Source organism: Heptranchias perlo, chromosome 3, assembly GCF_035084215.1.
Source record: "Heptranchias perlo isolate sHepPer1 chromosome 3, sHepPer1.hap1, whole genome shotgun sequence".
Taxonomy (NCBI): Eukaryota; Metazoa; Chordata; class Chondrichthyes; order Hexanchiformes; family Hexanchidae; genus Heptranchias; species Heptranchias perlo.
Genome location: NC_090327.1, coordinates 68,781,226 through 68,804,402, shown reverse-complemented (window position 1 = coordinate 68,804,402; position 23,177 = coordinate 68,781,226). Strand labels below are relative to the sequence as shown.

Here is a 23,177-nt window from a genome sequence, read left to right as displayed (position 1 = left end):
TTCCAGGAGTCACTCGTCTTCTGCAGTCTGCTGTCCCGCAGATCGGTGGGACTGATGAACAACAACCCCATGGGAGTGGCAGTGGCACGATGGGGAGCGGTACGTGTTGCCCTCTCTCAGGATGTCTGCACATCTGCTCCTTCGCCACCTCCTCAACCAATATCCATCATGGTGCCACGCAGTCAGCTGGGCCAGACTGCCCTGGAGGCATCCAAAGTGCAGCAGTCTACAGCTGGGCCCTAACAGGCCGCACACCCGGAGGTTCTGGCCATGAGCATCTCAAGGGTCCCAACATGAAGGATGTAACAAGGACTGCTAAGCAGATGGGCTCTGTGTAAGTTTTCAGGGCAAGGGAATGAGCAGGTTACCAGAATCACTGCAATAAGCTCATCCCTGGCATTTCTTGCCGCAAGGTGTTGAGGTGATCCTCCTTCTGCTGCTTCCTAGCCTTCACCTTGGTTTTTCTCGTCTGTGGAGGACTGCTGCTGTGCCTCCTCAAAATGCAGGCCTCTTTGTACGGCAATGTCATGCAGGATGCAGCACCCCACTATGATGCAGAAGACTCTTTGTGGGGCATATTGTAGGGAGCCTCCAGACCTATCAAGACACCCAAACCTCTGTTTGAAGAGGCCAATGGTGTGCTCAATTATGATCCCGGTATCTCCCCGGCTTTGATTATACCTGTGCTGCTCTGACTTGGTAGGATTGTGAAGGGCTGTCATGAGCCAATTATGTAGGGGGTATCCCTTGTCTCCCAGTAGACATCCTGCCATGTTCCTGGAAGGTTAGACTATTGTGATGGCTGAGTGTTGCAAAATAAAAGCATTGGGACAGCTGCTTGGGAATTTTACATTAACTTGCATTATCCTGTTTCTGTAGTCGGAGACCAGCAGGACATTAATAAAGTGGTAGCCCTTCCTATTCATGAATGCTGCTGGCTGGTGTTATGGTGCCCTGACGGCAACCTGTGTGCAGTCATTAGATGCGAGGGAAACCAGCTACTGCTACAAATCCCAGCGTTCTGTCCTGTTGAAGTAATTGGGGAAAGTGATTTACTGGGTAGCCCTGGTGAACAGGGAATTGGTGATCTGCTTAGTCCAGCTGTGCACTGCAGATTGGCATATGCGGGAGAAGACCCCTGTAACAGCCTGGAACATGGCTAGTGGCAAAGAAGCTAAGAGCTGTGATGTCTTTTACAGCCACTGGCAAAGCATGGCTACCTGGTCCTGCAGGCAGCAGGTCCTGTTGGCGGAAACTGCAGAAGTCTGCAACAGCGACCCTAGCGAAGTGCAGCCTCCTGATGCATTGCTTTTCAGATCGATCCAAGAAACTCACTCTTAGCCCATACACCCTCTGTGCAAGGTATGGCCTCCTACGAACCACACCCCTCATTTTCTGTCTTCTAATAGGCCCAGTTGCTGCTGTTCGTGCTGGTTGCTGAGGCTGCTGCTCTCTTGCTCCACCTCTTTCTCCATCCAGATCAAACTGGCACTAATGACATCCATGATAAGCAGATTGAGCTTACAGTGGGTAAGGAAGGCAAAGAAAATAACAGAAAGAAGAAATCTGGAAGCTGGAAACTCTTGCAATCCAAACAGCACAATGGCACATAAATCCTATGACCTGCAGATGATGCCTCTTTAAATATAGCTTTCAGTGGCCCTGAGAGATCAATTGTGCCAAGTTTTACTAGCAGTTTGGGCGCTGGGTGAAACTCCTGTGATTTCGAGTTAAAATCATGTTGGGGTCCCAATGACATCTTAGGAGCCTGATTTATATGTATTCATGAGGTCTCTGGCAGGCACTTTGGCCGACTTAAAAGGCTATGTGGTTAAAACGGCGGCCAGCGGGAACGCAGCGGGAACAGAGCTATAAGTACACTGAGGTGATTTTAGCTGCACAACTGCCCCATTCCTGCCCGGGGGGGGGTGGTTTAAAATTGCCCCAAATGTTTTTGAATACCTTTATAAAGCTCATAATACATTGTCATTGTGGGCTGCATGAATTGTTCCCACAACTAATGTACTGTACATGTTGTGTGGGGCCACACAATCATCTTAGCAACTGTATGATTGTATTAGATGGTTTAGTACAGCTGGACAACCATGGAAATGAATATCTGCAACAAAAGTGTAATTTTATAGCGTGAGAGAATTTTAAATTCAAATATGAATTTATATGCTGACATTTCTCAGTTTATTCATTGTATACTGATTATTGTCACTTATATGTTATGCTAGCCCCCATGTAGTTTAAATATCATGCTTGTTAGTATTCTGTGAGCACAATTTTCTGAGACCTCTCACTACAGGTAGGGCTGCACACAGTGGTTGGCTTGTCAGTAAATCAGGAGTGCACAGCCTGCAACTTTCTGTCCATTGATTTTAATGGATGAAAAATCACGGTTAGTGCACCCGCGATTTTCCACTGAGTGCAAGACCCCACCAGTGGCGCTGAATCTAGGAAAATTTCTCCTGTATTTCTTTCCCCATCATGGCTACTTAACTGATTCAAGGAGATAATAACTCTCGAGAAAGAGCAACATGGATTTAGCAGAATGATAGCAGGGATGAGGAGTCTGAGTTATGAAGAAAGGCTGGAGCAACTTGGGCTGTATTCTATTGAACTGAGAAGATTGACAGGGGATTTGATAGATATTGATAGAGGTGCTCTAGACGATAAAAAGAATGAACAATTTAAATATAGTAATTTCCATTGGTAGGTAAATGGAAGACTTAAGGCCAAGATTACAAGACAAGGACCAGCTACATAAAGGAGAGATTAAAAGAAACGTTTTCATAGAGTTATTGGAACATGGAATGCTTTGCCACACATGGTGATTGATACTAAATTGATAGCAGCGTACAGAAAGATACTAGCTAATTACTTAAATAAGAATATAAAAAAGTATAAGGAGCAAGTAGGAAAAATTGAGTTGGCTTAGCGAAAAACAGGAAATGCGATTAATTTGAGGAGAAAGCAGGAAATTAGAACTGTGGAAAATCAGCCCCCGAGTGGGTCTAAAATCAGTAAGGACATGAAGGGCCCAATAGCCTTCTCCAGTTTTAAAATTTGTATACTTTTATAAACTTTCCACTGATAGTTAACCCCTATAAGTCATTCTTCCTCTGACCTGTGCAACATAACATACTGGTTCAGCATTGATTAAATTGAATTGATCGTACCTGTGGCCAGCTGATGTAAATATCAGCTATTATTTGCACTTGAACCAATGGCCAAGTGGTGTGAAGTGAGTAAGCTGACCACATTGATGGTCGGTCATTAGGTTACTTTGCTTTTAATAATTTAATCACAGTCCAAGTGATGATCACAGTCTGAATTAGAAACTTTTACTTCCTGTATAGCTTTTGGGTTGATAGGAGGGATGACCCCAAACCCTTTATTTGGGGCCATCTCTCTATACTGTTGTCTGTATAAGCTTAGTGAATAGATCTTTTGATGTTAACTGGCTTTGAATTAGAAAAGCAAAAAGTGGAACTTAGTGTTTAGAAAGTAAATTTGCACTTAAGAAGAATAAAGCTAAATTCTACAACCATGAGTAGAGGACAGGCAAGCTTCCTGATCATTCAATATGATAACAAGTAAGAAAACTGGCATTTTAAGTTATAATAAACACATCAAAAATTTACTAAGGCTAATCTGGGATGCATTAGATGGGCAATGGAGCCACAGAGATCATTTTATGAATTTGTGCTTCCATAGCAGAGCTTCGTGATTGAAAATGAATATTGAGAATTCAGAAATGTGCCTGAATTGTCCTGGTAAGCAAAGCTCCACACTGGGAGCACTAATTCATAAAACTACCCTCAAAACAGGTTATTTGAACCTTTTGTAGATCATTGGTGAGAAATATTTTGTGCAACACATTGGAGAAGGTCCAGGAACTTGATAGTAAACAGCCGTTCATGGTGGCTGCATTTCTCGAAGGAAAAGAAACACAGGGAGAGGGATTTGGGGAATATGGGAAATGACTCTTAGGAGACCAGAACTAACTTCTTTATTCATAGCTGCTGACCCCTGAGGAGCCTCCTAACAGCAGAGGCGGCCCCTGGACTGGAAGCCTGCATATCTGTTTGGTTTGCCACATTTGCCGTCTCTACTTACAAGAGAAATTTTTAGTGCAGCTTTGGCAGAATGAAAGAGTATGTACAACAGTGGATGTCTGCAATGCTGGAAATGCTATCTCCTAGAGAGTGTAGGAATTTGCATTTTAGGTTCATGCCATGCTTGACAGGCTCCACGAGAAATGTGTTAATATTAAGGAGCACACTTACCCCGATATCAGCAAACTTATTCCTCATTTGCAGCCAGGTGCAAAGGACCTGAGTAATAGCATGGACTTGATCATTGACCTGCTTTGATTACTTGCACCTGTCCTATCGCCAAAGGGTGGCCTTCAACCCCTCATTTGGTGCACCACTTGCAACAGGGCCTCCAGTTCTTTATTTGGAAAGTGAGCAGTGTTGCCCATACATCTCCAATGTGCCACTGTGATCAACTACTGAATTTTCCTGTCCTCACCACGACTTGCTCTTTCATGGCTAGCTGCAGCTCTTTACGAGCTGTTCCTTGGATGGATTTTCCTATTCCCAGACAACTGTGCTGCAGGCCAAGCTCTCCTGTGCCTGTGGCCTATTTAAATAGGGGGAGGGATTCCCAATGGAAAATTTAGCCTGGCCATCCCTGCAGGTGCAGGCAAGCCTATGAATTGGGCTGGCTGGACCCCATTTTTTCTGAATCCAGAAAATCACGGCTTAAATATTAAAGATTTCTGGTAGCAAAAAAAGGAATTAAGTTTTCAGGGAACATGGTGCCATTTGGGTACTCATAGAAGTTTCACATTTTTGTCCTGATAACTGTTAAAAATTTTATTTGAGTATAATATTTATAAGATAAAGGCTTTTTACCTCTTTTTGGGTATTTGGGTGAGAGGAGCGGTACATCTCCAACTTTTTTGGGAAATGCTCAATGGTCCCATATGTATTGAAATCAATGGCGAAATGTTCACACTATAGTACTCATGTAGGATCATCTTCCCTTTGCCCCAGAATTGTTTACTATAGGTGACCATGTCTATAGTTGTACACTAAATTATTATTCATAAAGCCATTGGGCCAGAACTTACTGGAAAAATAACGGTGTGTAAATGACGCACGCCGTTATCAATGTGCAAATTGGCCAGTAAGTTCAGGGGATGAAGAGATACGCCGTGAGTTGTGAATCTCCAGAACCTGGTCGATTTACGCCACTTCGTCGCTGTTTGCTTCCCACAAATGGCATCTTGCCCTTAGGCTCCCTGTTATTTTTAAGAACTTGTTGGATTGGGACATTAATTGCCCATTAAACTCGCCGCAGAAAGTTAAGTCTGGTAATTAAGAGTGTAAATACCTTCATAATTGTTAACGCAATGCCAATCAATCTCTCTGGCCCAGAATGGGAACAAATTAAAGTGTTCAATCGCATTCCTGCATGTAATCAATTGTTGATTTTTAAAATGTCAAATTTTACATTTTTTAATTTTTCCTTACTTTTCCTTTCTGGCTCTTTTATCCCTCTCTCTGTATGCAATCATTCTTTCCCTCACTTTATTTCTCTTTCTGCACCTGATTTGACTCTAATTTACCCTCCTTTTCAGTCATTCCTCTGTTTCTTTCTCAATCCTTAAATCTCATTGATTAAGGAGATACACTGTTGGTCCCGCCGTTCGCTGAGGTCCCAGTTGCCCCGTTGCCCTCGCCGCACCATTATCAGCTCGCACTTCCAGCAAGTTACAGCACAAAAAAATGTTTGAGCTGAAGGGTGCAGAGAAAAGTTTAACTAACGAGGCACACTGCGAGATGCCCCACTCCAGCAAGATCAGGCCCATTATTATTGAAAATAAGCCTTTATATTTAGGTTTAATAACTGATTGAAAGAATTGTTACGGATGCTAACTGTGGAGCATATTATGTAGAGATGTCATATAAATTGTGGTCGCTGTGGAAGAAACTGTGTAGTGATGAAGTATTTGGAGCTTGACTTGAGCTATTTTAAACTGCCAGGGTTTGAGTCTGTTCTGCTACAATCTGATGGGAATGGGAAATCAAAAGGTGCACTTCTATCAAGTACTGTTTTTCCTGTAAGTTAGATTCCTATGATTGTATAGTTCTTTTTGCTAACATTGCAATTTTTATTAAAAAGTTTAAATGAAATTAATATTACATTCATAAAATGGAGGAAAAGGCAAGAGGAAACCAGTTAAAGGACAAAAAGAGTTATAAAATGTGGTTAAAAATAAAATGTAGGCAGAAATTTTGTGGCATCAAAGTGATGGTAACTTTCGATGTTGCAGAACGAAAATCTGTGTGATTTTAGTGGGGTTTCTTCTAAATGACTTACTGTATCTCTCAGCCTCTTTCTTTCTCTCATGGTCAGACAAGCAGGAGGAGAGAGGAGCTTGAGATTGTGAAAGAGAGAATATGTATATAGGCCTGCCCTCAGCAATGTGGCTAAGACTATTAACTTAACAGAATGTTGCAGGCGTGAATGCTCATGCTATCAGTCGTTTGGTACTTTGCAATGGTGCCTTAAAATATTACACCACATATCACCTGCGCATCACTTTTCAGGTAATGTGTACGTGCTTTTCGATTTTAACGAAAACATTTTAGGAACTTTCTATAGTAAATTTTGCAAGATTCCTTTCTGCTGGCAGGGTCTTGTCCTTCTAGGTGTTGGAGGTCACGGGAGGTGCTGCTAAAGACGGCCTGTTCAACTCTCACCAAAAACTGCACAGTGCATTCTCCCTCTCCTGCTGTTTGGTCAGGCTAAACGTGACAGTGTGTAATCACATCCTGTTTGACCCTGAGCTGACTTCAAACCCCTCAACCCATCAAGACTGCTTATTTCCATCTCTACAACATCACTTGCTGCTGAAACTCTTATCCAGGCCTTTGTCACTTCCCACTGCTCTAAAGCTCTTATCCCCACCAACTTCCCCAAATGCTTTGAATTCAAAATCTGTTTCCTCATTTATAAACCCCTCCATGACTTTATCCCACTACCTCTGCAGCCTTCATTCAGCCTTATGTGCCAATGTGCGCTCTTCACTCTTCGGACTCTGGCGTCCTTTACATTACTAACCTCCATCCCCACCCCTGTTCTACTACTGATGACAAAACTTTCAGCAGCTTTGGGCCCTACATTCTGGAATTCTCTTCCTAAACCCATCTGCTTTCCTACCTCTGTCCCTACCTTCAAAACCTCATCAGTACCTAGCTGGTTGAAGATGCCTTTTGTCACTTGTCAGATTGGAGATAGCTGGGTCTTTCGGCTTTTAAAGTATCTGGCTGAGTTGCAAATGAGCATCTCATGGCAAGTGGCGAATCAGTTGGAGGTGCCCGCTACCTGCATTTTCAATGCCCCTGTATGTTGATATTAATCTATAAGGTCCCTTTACATTTCACAAATTACAACACTGACCACAGGATAATTTACATCTTCAGGCATAAGTCGTGAATGTCACAAGTACAAAAATCGTTTGCATCACAAATTATTTTCCATAATCCACTGCTACCCTGATGTGGTCATTTATTCATTACCAGAGCTGGGATCTTCCGCCCTTCCTTCGCCACTTTCTGGGTAGAAGTGTAGCAGGCAGGGAAAGAAAATGGGATGGGCACATGCCTATTTTCATTGAATGTTCTTTCTGTCATTTGACCATCCAACACTGGACATAATGGATGCATCTATGTTCCTAGCATCCAGCACTGCTTTTTTAATGTTAAAAGTCCAGAAAGCCTGTGAAATCAATCGTAAAGTAGGCCATCATGCCAGAGTTGAAAAAGAATTTCCAAGATTTCCTGGCAGCTCGAAAACTGCCAGAGATGCAATATTGCAGCAGTCTCCACCCCAACTACTGGTGAGGCTCAGGGAACCTGCCAAAAATGCTTAAATGATCCTGAGGATGGAAGATCAACCAGAGTCAGAGACACTTCTTTGAGGCAGGTGGTGTCCCTCCACACAGAAACTGTGCACTAATTCCGCAAAATCGGAAGATCTGTTGTGATGCCTTTTTTTAAAAAAAATAACAGTATTTTCATTGTTATTTTCGTTTTTTGTTGCATTGTGGAGAGGGAATTATTGTTGAATTGTTGCTATTGTTAGTGGGATCGTTGAGCAGTTGTTTTAAACAATATGGGCTAGAAATTTGGCCGTGTAACGCCCACTGTTTCGGCACTATGCAGCTTCCCGAAGATCCAAGATGGCATCCGGGATGCGCATGCACGCTTCTAGCATTACGTGCGCCGGATGCCATCTTGGTAAAGGGTTTCACGCACGCGCAGATAATGAACGCCAGCAGCATGTAAAGTAGGGAGACTATGCGTTAGATCAGTGTGCAACATTGATTTTAAAGTGATAGACACCATTTTGGCACTTAAAGCTCCATTCAACGCACTGTCTTAACCACAAACACCTGAACATGTCTTAGGCGGCTGGAGGACCCCCCACCAGCGCTATTTAAAGGGACCATGCAGCATTTACAAGTTAGTTGATGGATTATTGCTTTTGGCTGCAGATGCATTTGTGCCTGTTTTTGAAGGTCTCCTATACTTGAATACTAGAACGAGGGGACGTAGCCTAATATTTAGAGCCAGGACTTGCAGTAGTGAAGTTAGGAAACGCTTCTACACGCAAAGCTCTTCTCCAAAAGGCAGTTGATGCTAGCTCAATTGTGAATGTTAAATCTGAGATTGATAGATTTCTGTGAACAAAGGGTATTAAGGGATATGGGGCTAAGGCGGATAAATGGAATTAGGTCACAGATCAACCATGATCTCATTGAAAGGCGGAACAGGTTCGAGGGGCTAATTGCCACTGCCACTTGCTGCCTCCTGTTATGCGCCACCTTCCCCTGCAATAAAGCGAGAAGTGTGCCAGTGAGTGTGATCTGTGAATTGTAGGTGTGCGGCTTGCAACAGTGGTAATGTGTGAGTGTGAGAGGAAGCATCTGATTGGAAGAGTTGAGTACTGATTGAAAGAGTCTGTTGGCATGTGGGTGATGGGGGTGTAATGTGTGGGGCAGTGAATGCGGCTAGTGGTGCAGTTGGTAAGAGATGCCACTTGACAGTTGGCCTCACTCACCTTGACCACTCGTGTCAAAGCATTAAACTTCTTCCTGCACTGCATCCATGTTCGTGGTGCTATGCGTCTGGCATTGACGTCGTGCTCTACTGCCTCCCACTGCCTCTTGAGCATATTTCCGGAGGGCCTCTTGCCCCCCTGCTGATATAGGATGCCCCTCCTTCTATCCACCTCTTGGACCAAGGTCTCCAGTGCATCATCAGAGAACCTTGGTGCACGCACTCTCGCAGGCCTGGTATAAACTCAGATCAGTAGATTGGTAAGGTCTGACATGCAGATTGGAGAATGTGGGATTTAGTAGTGCGCCTACTTTATTTAATGTTTTAACATAACTCATCAGTTTGTAAGTGTATTTTTTGGAAATAAGAGCTGCAGGCTGCCTTTAAGAGGTCCGAGCAAATCACACGCTATTTGCCACCCCCCCACCCCCGCGCTAGTGAGAAGTGTAAACCTGGTGCAGTTATCGTGGCTAGATCGGATTGCTGCACTTGGATGAGGTAAGTGACCAGGCAGCATGAATATCTCATGTTGCCTGCATCAGAACCACCGGGCGCAGGTTAATTGTGCACCGTGATGCCCGCGCTCTGATTTTGGCCTTATTCAATTTAACCCCCTATATATAGAAACTATTTCCTCAGTTGGGGCAATCCAGGGCAAGGAGGCACAATCTTAATTGGAATTGGGCCATTTAGAAGTGAAATCAGGAAGCACTTTTTCACTCAAAGGGTAGTGAGAATCTGGAATTCCTTACCTCAAAATGTTCAAGACTGAGATCGACAGATTTTTGTTAGGTAAGGGTATTAAGGGATATGGAGCAAATGTGGGTAAATGGGTTTGAGATACAGATCAGCCATGATCTAATTGAATAGCAGAACGAGCTCGAGTGCTGAATGGCCAACTGCTGTTCCTATCATGTAGTAGTTTCCGAAAGCTAAGAATGTTCAAGACAACCACAAATTCAAGAAACGTCACTAGCTGGATTTGCTTGTGCTCAAGATAGATGGACTTGAGCAATAACCAGAGAAATTCTGTAATGTGCATTCCAGAAGATGATCACTCCTCAGGTCGAAAGAAAAAGTGAAACAGAGGACAGGTTATCATCAATCAAAAAAGACTACTAGACGGGAAGAGTAGGTTTAGGGATTCCCTGAGAGGTCTGAAATTGTTTACAAGTACACAGTTCTGAATGCCTGTGATGTGGACATGGCCAATTAAATCTGGAGGGTAATTGAGCAAATTGTGGAACACGTAGTTACCCATGGGGAGAAAAGTAAAGGCACTCATAAGAATAGACAAATGATAATCATGGGCAACTCTGTAATTAGAGGAATAAACATTATTTTTTGAAACCATGGCTAGGAGTCCCAAATGATGTGTTGCCTCTTAGCTGCCATGGTAAGGAACATAATGTGATGGGTGGAAAACCTCTGGAAACAGAGTAAGAACAATTAGAAGCAGATTAGGCACTTAAATGCAGGTTTTAAAAGATAGTGTAGAAGGAAAGTTTTAGATTTCTAGAACATTCCTTTCGCCCTCATGTGTTTATCTAGCTTCCCCATAAATGCATCTGTGCAAGTCGGATAGAGAGAAAGCAGTCAATAAAACAAGTTGTCTTTATACAAATGACAGGTATATTATAAATAAAATAGCGCAACCAGAAGCAAATTCAGCTGGTGGAGTATGATGCAGCAATTACAGAGATCTGGCTGCAGTCTGGGTAAGATTGGAAGCTAAATATATCAGGATATTGGATTTTTAGAAAGGATAGGGAAAATTGAAAAAGAGGAATGGTAGCGTTAATGAAATCTGTCATCATTATGGTAGAAAAGGAAATCTAAATTAGTGTAATCAGCAGGTGATCACTATGGGTAGAACTAGGGAACAGGAAAGGATACAAAATGCAGTTGGAAGTATTTTATAGACCTTCCTGCTGTGAGACTTAACAAAGGAATATGTTTGTTAACATATGCAAATCAGGAAGGCCTGTAAGAAGAAAAGTCTGTTGATAATTGGAGATTTAAACCTGCATATAGATTGGGAGTGAATTTGAGTAAAATAGGAAATGGAATAGATTTATTGATCGCATTCAAGATAGTTTTCTAAAACAACAAGGGGTAAATTTTAACCCCCAAGAACAGGTGGGTTGGGGGTGGATGGGCAGTGAAAATTCTGAGAATTCGAAGCAGGACCACATCCCAGCTCCAACGCGCCCTCTTCCAGGTTTGACCCAGACACGTTTGGATGCGCACGCTTCTGACACCCGAAAGTCCCGCCAGCACTTAAAGCCATTGGGCCGAAATTTACAATTAATGTACTTAGAGCACTTAGGGGATTAACTTTTTGTGTATTGAGTTACACAAACGATTTTAGCTTTCTCTGAACGTGTCTCCTGTGGCCTCTGAAACACACCATGGAAACGGAGGTGAGTTGCAGCCGACACTCATTTGGACCTTTTAAACCAGTGATTGACACATGTGAGTAAAAGGTGAGTTTTTGCAGCAGGGTACACAGTTCTCTCAGACAAACCTTTGGCTGAGATTTCTTTGTTCACACTGAGAATTCTTGTGTTCAGACATATTTATCCACATTTTGGACCCCCTCAAACTGACAACATCAAGGTGGGGGGCGCAATGGATCTATTCCACAGTACATCTGAGGAGGAGGCACATCACCAGGCACATCATGCAGTTCTGGGAGTTGCAGGCGTACAAGACAGCGGTGCACCACAAGGACCTGCAGAAGAGCAGAGAGGGACCAACGGAGGGCCAATGTTGCAGGAGGCACTACCTACGTGAGAGGATCTATAGGCAGAGACTGAGCTTCCTGGACCTCCTTGAGGAGCAGTGCCTACGTAGGTTCAGATTGTGTCACCAGGTGGTTGCAAACATCTGCACGCTCCTTCATGCAGAGCTGCTCTCGGCTGGGCCTGGTGGCCGCGCATTGCCCGTCGCACTCAAAGTAACCTCTGCCCTCAATTTCTTCACCTCCCGATCCTTCCAGGGCGCTACCGGTGACATTACCAGGATCTCGCAGACGTCTGCACATAACTTTGAAGGTGATTGGCAAAAGAACCAAAGGTGACATGAGGAAAAACTTTTTTACGCAGCAATGGTTAGGATCTGGAATGCAGTGCCGGGGGTGGGGGGGGGGGGGGGGTGGTGGAGGCAGATTCAAAAGGGAACTGGATAAGTACTTGAAAGGAAAAAAATTGCAGGGCTACGGGGATAGGGCAGGGGAGTGGGAGCAGCTGATTGCTCTTGCATTGAGCCGGCACAGACTCGATGGGCCGAATGGTCTCCTTCCGTTCTGTATGGCTTCTTTGTCAGGGCATCCTGACATACATGACAACTGCATACAGTTTTGGTCTCCATACTTAAGAAAAGACATACTTGCTCTCGAGGCAGTACAAAGAAGGTTCACTCGGTTAATCCCGGGGATGAGGGGGCGGACATATGAGGAGAGGTTGAGTAGATTGGGACTCTACTCATTGGAGTTCAGAAGAATGAGAGGCGATCTTATTGAAACATATAAGATTGTGAAGGGGCTTGATCGGGTGGATGCGGTGAGGATGTTCCCAAGGATAGGTGAAACTAGAACTAGGGGGCATAATCTTAGAATAAGGGGCTGCTCTTTCAAAACTGAGATGAGGGAAAACTTCTTCACTCAGAGGGTGGTAGGTCTGTGGAATTTGCTGCCCCAGGAAGCTGTGGAAGCTACATCATTAAATAAATTTAAACAGAAATAGACAGTTTCCTAGAAGTAAAGGGAATTAGGGGTTACGGGGAGCGGGCAGGAAATTGGACATGAATTTAGATTTGAAGTTAGGATCAGATCAGCCATGATCTTATTAAATGGCGGAGCAGGCTCGAAGGGCCGATTGGCCTACTTCTGCTCCTATTTCTTATGTTCTTTTGTTCTTATCCTACGACGTCAACTTCCCCTGCGACAACATCAGCCAGACTGAGAGAGCAGTGGGTTTCAACTCTCTGGCTGGCTTCCCACGGGTGTAGGGCACAATTGATTGCACAAACGTAGCAATCCGAGGACCTGCACATGAGTCAGGAATGTTCATCAACTATAAGGGATATCCCTTCATCATCGTGCAGTTGGTTTGCGACCACCAGAGGAGGTTCCTGCAGGTGTGTGCCAAATTCCCTGGCATGATTCCTTCATTTTGCGTGAGTCCAATATCCTGGCCCTCTTCCACGCACAAGACAGACTTAAGGGATAGTTCCTTGGAGACAAGGGATACCCCCTGCAGACGGGCTCATGACGCCTGTGAGAAACCCCACCAGTGAGGCATAGCAGCAGTAAAACGACAGTCACATCACCACCAGGTCTGTCATTGAACCAGCCATAGAAATGCTGAAGATGCGTTTCAGCTGGATCGATCTGGGGGAGCCCTTCAGTACTCACCAGCGAGGGTGTGCAGAATAATAGTGGTGTGTGGCGTCCTGCACAACATTGCTCAGCAGAGAGGGTTACAGTGGAGAAGCTCAAATGCACTCATGATGCATCCAATCTGAGCTTGCGTAGGCACTGCTCCTCAGGGAGGTCAAGGAAGCTCAGCCTCTGCCTGTAGACCCTCTCGTGTGTAGTGCCTCCTGCAACCTTGGCCCTTCCCTTGGTCTCCTCTCTGCTCTTCTGCAGGTCCTTGTGGTGCACCTCTGTCTTACACACCTCTGTCCCAGTACACGTGCCCAACGGGTGGCATCATGTCTTGGCGTTCATGATGAAGCACATGAAAGGGTGCTTTCACAAAAGGGACTCAAGAATGAGCAAGATGTGGCAGTAGTGGTGACAATTATAATATTTAATGTGCATTTAACAAAAAACAAATATAAATGAAAAACATGACATTCCGTCAGACACCCCTGTGCATACCCTTGGTGAATAGAAAACCTTCGCCTTTCCCTTCCTAGCGTTTCTATGTGGTGCATTCCCTATGGCTGCATCAGAGGTAGTGGCAGGTTGCTCAGACCCCTGCCCTGACTACTTGATGCTTTCGGTCTACGACCTCTGGGTTTTGGAGCCAGTGAGGGCCCCTCCAAAGACTGCTCCACCTGCACCTGTGCAGGGGCAGACTCGGCCATTGGGAGAGGAGGCAGCATTGCGGATATTGGTTGAGGGGGACCAACAGGTGAGATGTGGGAGCACTTTGAGTAGAGTCCCCACTCACATGTCCCCTTTCACCATCATCCCTCTCCCAGTGAGAGTGGGGGCAATGTACACCACAGGATGTAGGTGAATCAGTAACTGTACTCACTTTTCCTGACCTGGTTAGGTCATTAAAACGCTTCCTGCACTGTACCCACGACCTTGCCACTGAGCTTCTGCTGCTCAGCTCCTCTGTCACCTCGAGCCAGGCCTTCTTGGTTTTAGAAGCAGGGCGTTTCCTCCGGTCAGCCGGGTATAATATGTCCCTCCTGCTCCTCACACCAGCCAGTAGCAACTCAAAAGAGGAGTCGCTAAAACAGGGTGCTTCCGTACACCTGTGATGCTGCATCTCTGAAGATTCCTCCTTTCTCCTTCAAAATCCATGGTTGCAATGGCTCTTTAAATGCTCCAGTTCACAGCATGACTTTCGGGTGCCCAGTACACCTGCTGCACAGCTTGAAGATGTGAAACCCAGAAGTAACATTTAGTCAAGATTGCTCGAGCCAACGCACAGAAAATTTTTCCGGGTTTCCCATGCGACTGTTCACCCCCTCCGCACCCCCCCCACCCCCAGCTGACTTCCCATCGTCATGTTAAAATTATGCCCCAAATCTTTTAAGAGAGCTGCTGATACTCAAGTGGTTCTGATAAGCAAAATAGTTAATGATTTATTAGTAAGAGAATAATGACCATAATATGATTGAAATCACTATCAGGCTTGAAGCAGAGAAAGGAAGATGACAAATCAAGAATTTGAATATAAATAAGGCTAATTTTGAAGGAATTCAGGTGAAATTGGTTGGAATAGGGTGGAAGAATGTATTTGTTGGTAAATCTACGGACTAGCAGTAAAATTATTCAAGAGGTAATTAGTAGATTACAAAACAAGTATGTATACCTGATAGGCAAAAGACATACTTCTGAGGTGATGCAACCATGGTTAATATGAATAGTTAGCACCAGGATTAAATAAAAGACTTGTGCAAGAATGAGGACTTGGAAAATTATAGACAGCAACAAAATGAGACTAAGAAAAAGATAAAGAAGGCAGAAATGGACAATGAAAAACTTTCAGATGTTATCAGGAGTAATAGCAAAATCTCCACACCTGATCCACATTTCAAATGAGTTTTGTGCACAGCACGTGCCTTGAATACATAGAGTTTGCGCACGTGCTGTGCACAAAACTCATTAAGGATTCCCTTTTTATATAAATTAGAATAAAGCCCCAAAATATGCCAAGAGCACCTGAAAAGTGTTTGAGATGCTCTGTGCTGAAATGTTTTCGGCAGTTTCTTAAAGTAAAAAGATTTTCTTTCTATTTTTTCTTAGCTGATAATTATTCTTTGCTGATGAGCAGGGTAATCGCTGGTGACGTTTTTAGTTGTACTATTCAGGCACAAATGATCTGCATCATCAGTTTAAAGCTGCACTCCATTTGCTAACTCAGTGTCTTTGCACTGCGATATTTGATACTGTCCGGTGGATATGCATATTCGTCTGGCATTTGTTCTATGTTTGCAGGTTTTGGGAGAAATGGAGGAGGCATGCCCGATTAGAAGGAAGAGTCAATCCCTAGTTATCCTGCCAATTCCCTTCAGTATTTTACACACCTCAATCAGATCATCCCCTAACCTTCTCATCTTCATGGAATATTACCCAAGTTTACCCAGTTTTCATCATAACTCGGTCCCTTCATCCAAAATATCACCCCACTGAATCATAACTAGACTAAAACGATAGAGCTACCATGGCCAACAAAAAATAGCGCAGCAGGCTCGATGGGCCGAATGATCTATTCGAGTTCCTATGTAAGCCTGGCTGATACTCTCCTCTGTAACTGGGGCACTGAGGCCAATCATAGCATCTCTAGTATTCACTCCATTGGTAAAACTCTTGCTTCTGAGTCAGAAGGTTGTGGGTTCAAACTCCATACCAGGAATTTGAATGTCAGCTTGGCTCAGATGATATCACTCTCACCTCTGAATTAGAAAAAGTTCAAGCCCCAATCCAGCATTTGGGCACATAACATAGGCTGAAACTTCAACCCAATACTGCAGGAGTGCTGAATTGTCAAAAGTTGCCATCTTTTGGATGAGACATTAAACCAAGGCCCTGTCTGGTGCGGCCAGTGGATGTTAAAGATCTCTTGACAATATTCATAAAGCAGTGAGCTTTCCTACTATCTGGACAATATTCCTGCCTCAATCATTACTGCGAAAAATAGATTAACTGGCCATTCATTTCCTTGCTGTGTGGGATCTTGCTGTCCATAAAAATGGCTCCAGTGTTTGCCTAAATATGAAGTCACTGCATTCACAGATCACAAGCCAATTATGAATGAGTAAGGCCATTTAGCCCATTTTAATTCATCCAAATAGAATGACCTTAAATATCCCCCATTGCAACATCCAATTGTTCCTTAAATGATTTCAGGGTTTTCGCCTCTATTACTCTAACTGGAAATCCATTCCATGTATTGATCGTTTTTTTCTGTGAAGGGATTCCCAATATCAGTCCTAAATGTACATCTTGCTAATTTGAATCTCTGTCTGCTTGTCCTAGTCTTGCTACGTAGTTCAAAGTAATTTTTCGGATTTACCTTTTCCATATTATGTACTATCTTATATACATCTATAAGTTCACCTCTCATTTGCCTACGTTCAAGGCTAGAAAGTCCAAGAGGTAAATTTTAACCCCTGAGAACAGGTGTGTTGTGGGCCGGTGGGGAGTAAAAATACTCCGTTTTCAGACCGGGGCAGCATCCAGCTCCAACACGCCTACTTCTGGGTTTAACCCAGGCAGTGTGGAGAGCAGACACCAGGAAGTTCCGCCCCCATTTAAAGCCAGCAGTCCGATACTTAAGAGGGCATTGTACCTCGTTGAGATACTTGAGGTACTCAATATTATGTGTATTGTAATAATAAAATAAATTTAACCTTACCTGTTCGGGTTTCCCATCGCTTCTGATTCATGTCAGGTGAAAGTCGGCGGGAAAGGCCAGATCCATAAGGTGTGTGCCTTTATTGCACTGCTTGTGGGCCCGGAGGAGCAGGAGTTCTTCATCCAGGCCCAACAAGCTCACCTGGCCGTCAGGACTCCCTCGATCGGCCGACCACCCCTACCCCCCATGGTGGACCCCTACCTACCTCCGTCTCGTCACCCGACCTCCAGTGACCTCCGATCTTCTTCTCAGCCCCCGATCGCTACCTCAGTCCCCCAATCTTCTCAGCCTCCCGATTTCTTCCTCAGCAACCCCCCCCACCCCGATCTTCTCCTTGCTGCCCCCCCCCCCCCAATCTTCTCCCGGACCTATGATTCCCCCCTCCGTCCCTCAGATCCCCGGTTGCAGCCTGCTGCAGCAGGCCTTCCTGCCCGACAGCCAGACAGCCTGTCAATCAGGGCGCGAAACCCAGAAGGGCAATTGATGGGCCTCATCAAGGTGACGATCACAGATCCGATCGCCCACTTAACTTCCGGATTTTGTACCTGGAAATCTTCCCCCTCCCCCGCTCCCTTCTGGGGTGGAAGCTAAAATTTACCCCTAGGGATCAGCCTCTTCGCTCTTATCTACACTGCCTCCGAAACTTGAATGTCTCCTTTGTGTCTCAGTGACAAGAACTGGAGACAAAGTTCAATTCACTGGAGATACAATTTGTTCATGACTGCCTCTGACTTGTATTCTACTGTTTTGGCTATTCAGTTCAATATTCAATTGACTGTTGATTGATGCTCTGCATCAAAATAATTCATTGTACGTGAAATGCTTTGGGATGTTTCTAAAAGATGTGATAAGGTACAAGTATTTCTTTACTGTTGGCTTAGCCAAGTTCAGCACAGATCGAACCTGAAGCCCTTCCTGGCCTGTATGGTTCATCCACTCACTGCCACTAACTAACTTGAGAGTCCTCCTATTCAGCATAGACATTCATTGTTTTGTATACCCTAGAGAATGAGGCATCATTACTACTTTGCATGATGACATTGATTTGCATTATACACACTGTAGCCTGTATTTTCCATTGTATATTTTGTGCTACTGCCAATAACGGTTTTAAATCACTTTTTAAGCCCTTATTCTAATTTTTGGTTACTTCAAATAAACTGCAATTAGCATTATGTTTTTCAGTTAAAAAAATAGTAACTTTCATAGGTTTCCAATGAACATTTCTAGTTTTCTTGTTATTTTAGAAACTTATGTCTGGATTCCAGAATTGTATGGTTTGGCGTGTATATGGGCAGGTTTGGATTCATCAAATGTATAAATGTATAATTAGTGCTTTTTTCAGTACTGTCCAAAATAAAATGGTAAATTCTGCTTGATAGCAATGTTCAACACTGGTGGCTAGAAATTTCATAATGAGTTACATTTATCCCTCAGGCAAAGTTATGGTGGATATTGACTTTGCCTGAGGGAGCCGTGATTTAAAAAAAAATCCAATCATCACTAAAATATCTAATAAAAATGCTACTTTTTCCCGCAGTGTTATCCAGTCCCAAGCATCGGGGATGAGGATTTTGATATCCCTCCTATTACTCCTCCTACCATGCCGGACCATTCACTTCTTCACTTGGCTGACACAGAGTCCAGCTACCACTCAATCTGCCACTCAATGCCTCAGAATGGGCTACTTCAATTCAACCCACAGAACATGAATCTTCCTGCAATAACAGTGTCCAATATGTTAGGCCAAGACGGAGCTCTGCTTTCAAACTGCCTTTCTGTGGTAAGTACTTCATTTGTTATTTTTCTAATCAAATATCTTGCCAGTGATTCCCCAAGTAATTGGTATACTGTCATTTCACAACTGTTTTGATATATTTGTAATTTTTCACATTTGTCAGTTACTTCATGACCTCCTGAAAGATGTTATCAAATTCATGTCTTATTCTCCCTTGAATTTATCAAACATATTATGAACAAAGTTGAAACCTTAAAACAGTATGGACTAGAAATTATTATTTACAATATTGATGTACAGGCACTTAACCTCTCTGTTAAAATCGTGGACAAGGTAATGTAATTCAAACCTGCGTTAGTAATGCAAACAGTAATTTCTAGGTATAATGTATTACAACATGCAAAAATAATGAAAGGTACCTAAGAACAAAAGGCGAATTAATGCATGCTTAGCAACAAGAAGTACCTGATACTAGGAAAATAAACCAGTGATGACACTAAATGAAGTGCAAAATGATTTGTAGTTTCCCAGAATTTGCTTTTGCTTAGATTTAGGTGAAGTTTATGGTGTTAAACAATTCAAACAGACAAAAGGGGGTATCTATGGAGAAAGATGGGGGCAAAAAGCTTGTCTTTCTTTGATGATTGTAGCATCTCTGATGGTTGTATGATGCAGTTATTCGCAATCTTGTTCCCAGTGAAGCGTTCTACAGAAGAACTGTCAATTTTTCAGTCTCACTTAGATACCTAAATCAAGTGAAAATATCTAAACAGTGAAATTGTCATGTAGTGTGGCAGCCAAATCTGCTTATCTGAGGTTGGAGCCTGCACTCCACTGCAAACAATGCAGCAATCATGTGCAGTAGCGTCTATCACTGCCTATGCCTCTTTTCTTTATGGCACTTCATTTTGTCGCTATAAACAAATAGTGATGATCCTATAACCCTGATTTTAACTCTCAGCGGGAGTCATATGGGCGGGGCTGAGGCAGTTAAGAAACTGTCCGGTCCTCCATAGTGTGAGGCCCAGGAGATTTTAACTCCTACCAGGATGCTACCTGGCCAGTGGGCAGGGGTGAGAGTTCAGGTGGCAGGAGGCCGCCACTGGGGATCCGAAGGAACGATGGTCCTCGGCAGTCAGGCAAGTGCTTAGTACGGGCATCAAGAGGGCACCACAGTCAGAGGAGAGGGAGGGAAGCCCGGGTCAGGGCAGGCCCAAGATATCCTTGTGGGGCCTAAAGGAGTACTCCTGCTCCTCTTGACCCACAAGTAAATAAAAAAAAATTAATTACTTACCTTTCTAGGCCTCCTATAGCCCCAGACCCGCTTGCCACCAGGTTGGCCTGGGGGAAGCCATGACTGCTTCGCCACACAAACCTTGGGTTAAAATTGTAGGTGAGCCTCAGTGATGTCATCAGTGCCCGATCTGCATGTTGGAAAGGATATAACAAAAGAATAATTGTATGGCCAATTTGTAGTGGTAGCCTCTCCAAGCACTAAACCATATGGGATTGGTACCGAGAATGCTTTTTTGCACGCATGCTTTGTGCTTAGCTTCTGTACGCGCTAGGGTGTTTTTACACATGGCCTATTATACAATCATTTTGACAACCGTCACATCAGTAGGTGCTCATGTGGGACTAAAGAAAAATGCTTCTTCAGATCTTTAGGGAGAACAACAGTGGATACAAACGTATGATGACTGCATGAATTCTTAATACTTCACAACTACAGAAAGTACTACTAGGATATTCAAGGAAACAGCCTTAGCAGAGAGCATATAAGCAGCTCTTGATAAAAATAAGACCAATAGGACAAATTGTTCAATATTATCTTAGAACTCCTGTCAAAAACATTAAAATGGTAAAGAAAAGTTCAATTAAATAAAATATGTATTTTGCAAATAAACTTAGGGACCACAAACAATCTTTCAGAAACTTCACTCCTTTAAAAGTTTTGTGTTGGTTTCTGATTTGTTTTTGTGATAATCAGCACTACTGACTGAAATAGAAACCAAAAGATACAGATGATGAAAAGAAGTTGAAAGGAATAAGTACTATGAAATAATATCAAAAGCTTAGCTGTGTTACAATGGATTTGTGCCACTGAGGTATGGACAGTAAAATGAATTGCTTTATAATAACATGAACTATGAATGCATGTGCAAAAGCAGGTTATTAGATTTGATAGCATAATTTTGCATATTCAGTGAAATAGAGCCACAGTTCCAATTGGTCGATTTAAGAACATAAGAAAAGTCACAGGCGAGAAAAGGACATTTGGCCCAACAAACCTCATTCCTCCTCCCGTACGCTAACTCTTCTATTGTAGTACCACCTCTCATTGTCTATGTTAAATCTAATAAAGAGTCAATCAGTTTTATGTTAAAGTGTAAAATATATATATTTAAGGTACAGATAAAAAAGAGCGCACAGTCAAGGAATCAACATAGGAACACGAGTAGGCCATTCAGCCACTCGAGCCTATTCTGCCAATCAAGTCATGCATTTCAATATTCATCCCTTCATTTACATAATTTGCCTGCAACAGTATCAATATATGGGCCACAATATTAACCCCCCCCCGTCACGACGGGCGGGAGAGGGCTCCCATAATGCAATTGGGAACCCGATTTAAAATTCACTGTTGCTGCACGACTTTCCCAGAGGTCGGGAAATCCGGTAGTAAAACGGAGGCAGGAGCTGCCGGTTCCACAATATAAGTGCCTTTCTCAGCACTCCTTGTGGACCAGGAGGAGCAGGAGTCCTCCCCCGGTCCCTCAAAGAAGTCTTCGGCCTCCCCCAGCCCAGATCGCCAGTCTCCCCCCATACAACAACCATGCAAGAAATTCTAAATGTATGTTGTTACACATCATTGGACTGAAACCAATCTGAGGTTTCCATGGGCACAAGGCAATGTTTTATATGATTGTACTATTTCAGTATCTAGGCCATCATGCCTTTCACTTTTTGAAGATCACCTACATCTCTGGCATTTTTCATAGCTACAGTAACTTGTCAGCTTAGACAGAAAATAAACATAGCAGCACCAGTCCTATACTGCTTTAATAACCCTATTATACTTGAGAATAAAGGGAATAAAGTGTGTTGCAATTGTCCAGATTATTATGAATATTCTGTACTTTGATAAATGATAATTAAATGCATGAAAAAATTGTACTTAATTACAGTGCTTTGTACAAAATATGGTTTTATTAACTTTAGTATATAACAGTGAATGATATGAAACATTTACTACTGATAAGAAAAAGGATGGCTGCCACAGAATGCGACTTTGTATATGTATGTGTGTATATAAAACAAAGGTCACAGTTTGATTTCCATTCTGTGCTCAATTAGTTGGCCTCAGCCCCAGGCAGTAGTAGGAGCCCGACAATTCACCTCAGTGCCCTGGACTAGAGAGGGGAAAAACAGACAGGGCTCTGGCTCCTGCTTATTATCAAGTGACCCCTGCTGGAACATCTGATGAGGACAGGATCTGGCACTGTTATGATGCCACCACAGTGGAATAGCCTGCTACTACTCAACAAAGCAATCACATTGTTGTCTCTTTTGACTAAAGATAAACATTCCATAATTAAAGTGCGTAAACTCTCTCATGACATACAATTAGTACAACAATAGATGAAAGGCATGCAGCGATATGTAAACATTGCTAGAATTCTCATTAGGACATCTGTGCCTTTTGTGAGCAGTAATATTTATTATGCCGTGTTGTACAAAGCAGAAGAAATCCCTAAATATACAACAACACCATATTATGGATATTAACTTTAGAATTAACCAAATTTTCTCAGTTGTAGCTAGTAATGAGAGCCAGGTTTCTTAGAGCTATATCCCTGTAATATATAGTGTAACCAAGTTAAAATGCATTGTTATATTACTCATCTTATAATAAACCCCTGTCGCAATGAGTCAAAATATTCTGACCATAATTCTTATTGCATTTTTCAATATTTTTGTTCTGACCATAATTTTTAAAGTATTTTTCAAACTTAAAAAAATATATAAATAATGGAAATTGTAAATCTTTTTTTGCTCCTAAGAGCATACATTCTGAATATCTGTCTGTCTATAAAATCCTAGCCAGTTTATTTCTTTGTGTTGCTTATGGCAAGACAGCTGTGGGTTTATTTGCTGGCTTCAAGAGCAGAAAAGGTCAATTTCAATCATGTT

At 43.0% G+C, this 23,177-nt stretch overlaps 1 protein-coding gene across 4 annotated transcripts in view; it reads left to right on the top strand.

Moving 5' to 3' along the window:
- tox (thymocyte selection-associated high mobility group box) overlaps nucleotides 1-23,177 on the top strand; it is a 231,394-nt gene that overhangs the window by 138,590 nt on the left and 69,627 nt on the right. For all 4 annotated transcript variants that reach the window (XM_067980115.1, XM_067980110.1, XM_067980112.1 and 1 more), the window contains exon 3: nucleotides 18,786-19,028. In XM_067980115.1, coding sequence (XP_067836216.1) covers nucleotides 18,786-19,028 — 243 coding nt within the window. The remainder of the gene's footprint in view (nucleotides 1-18,785; nucleotides 19,029-23,177) is intronic.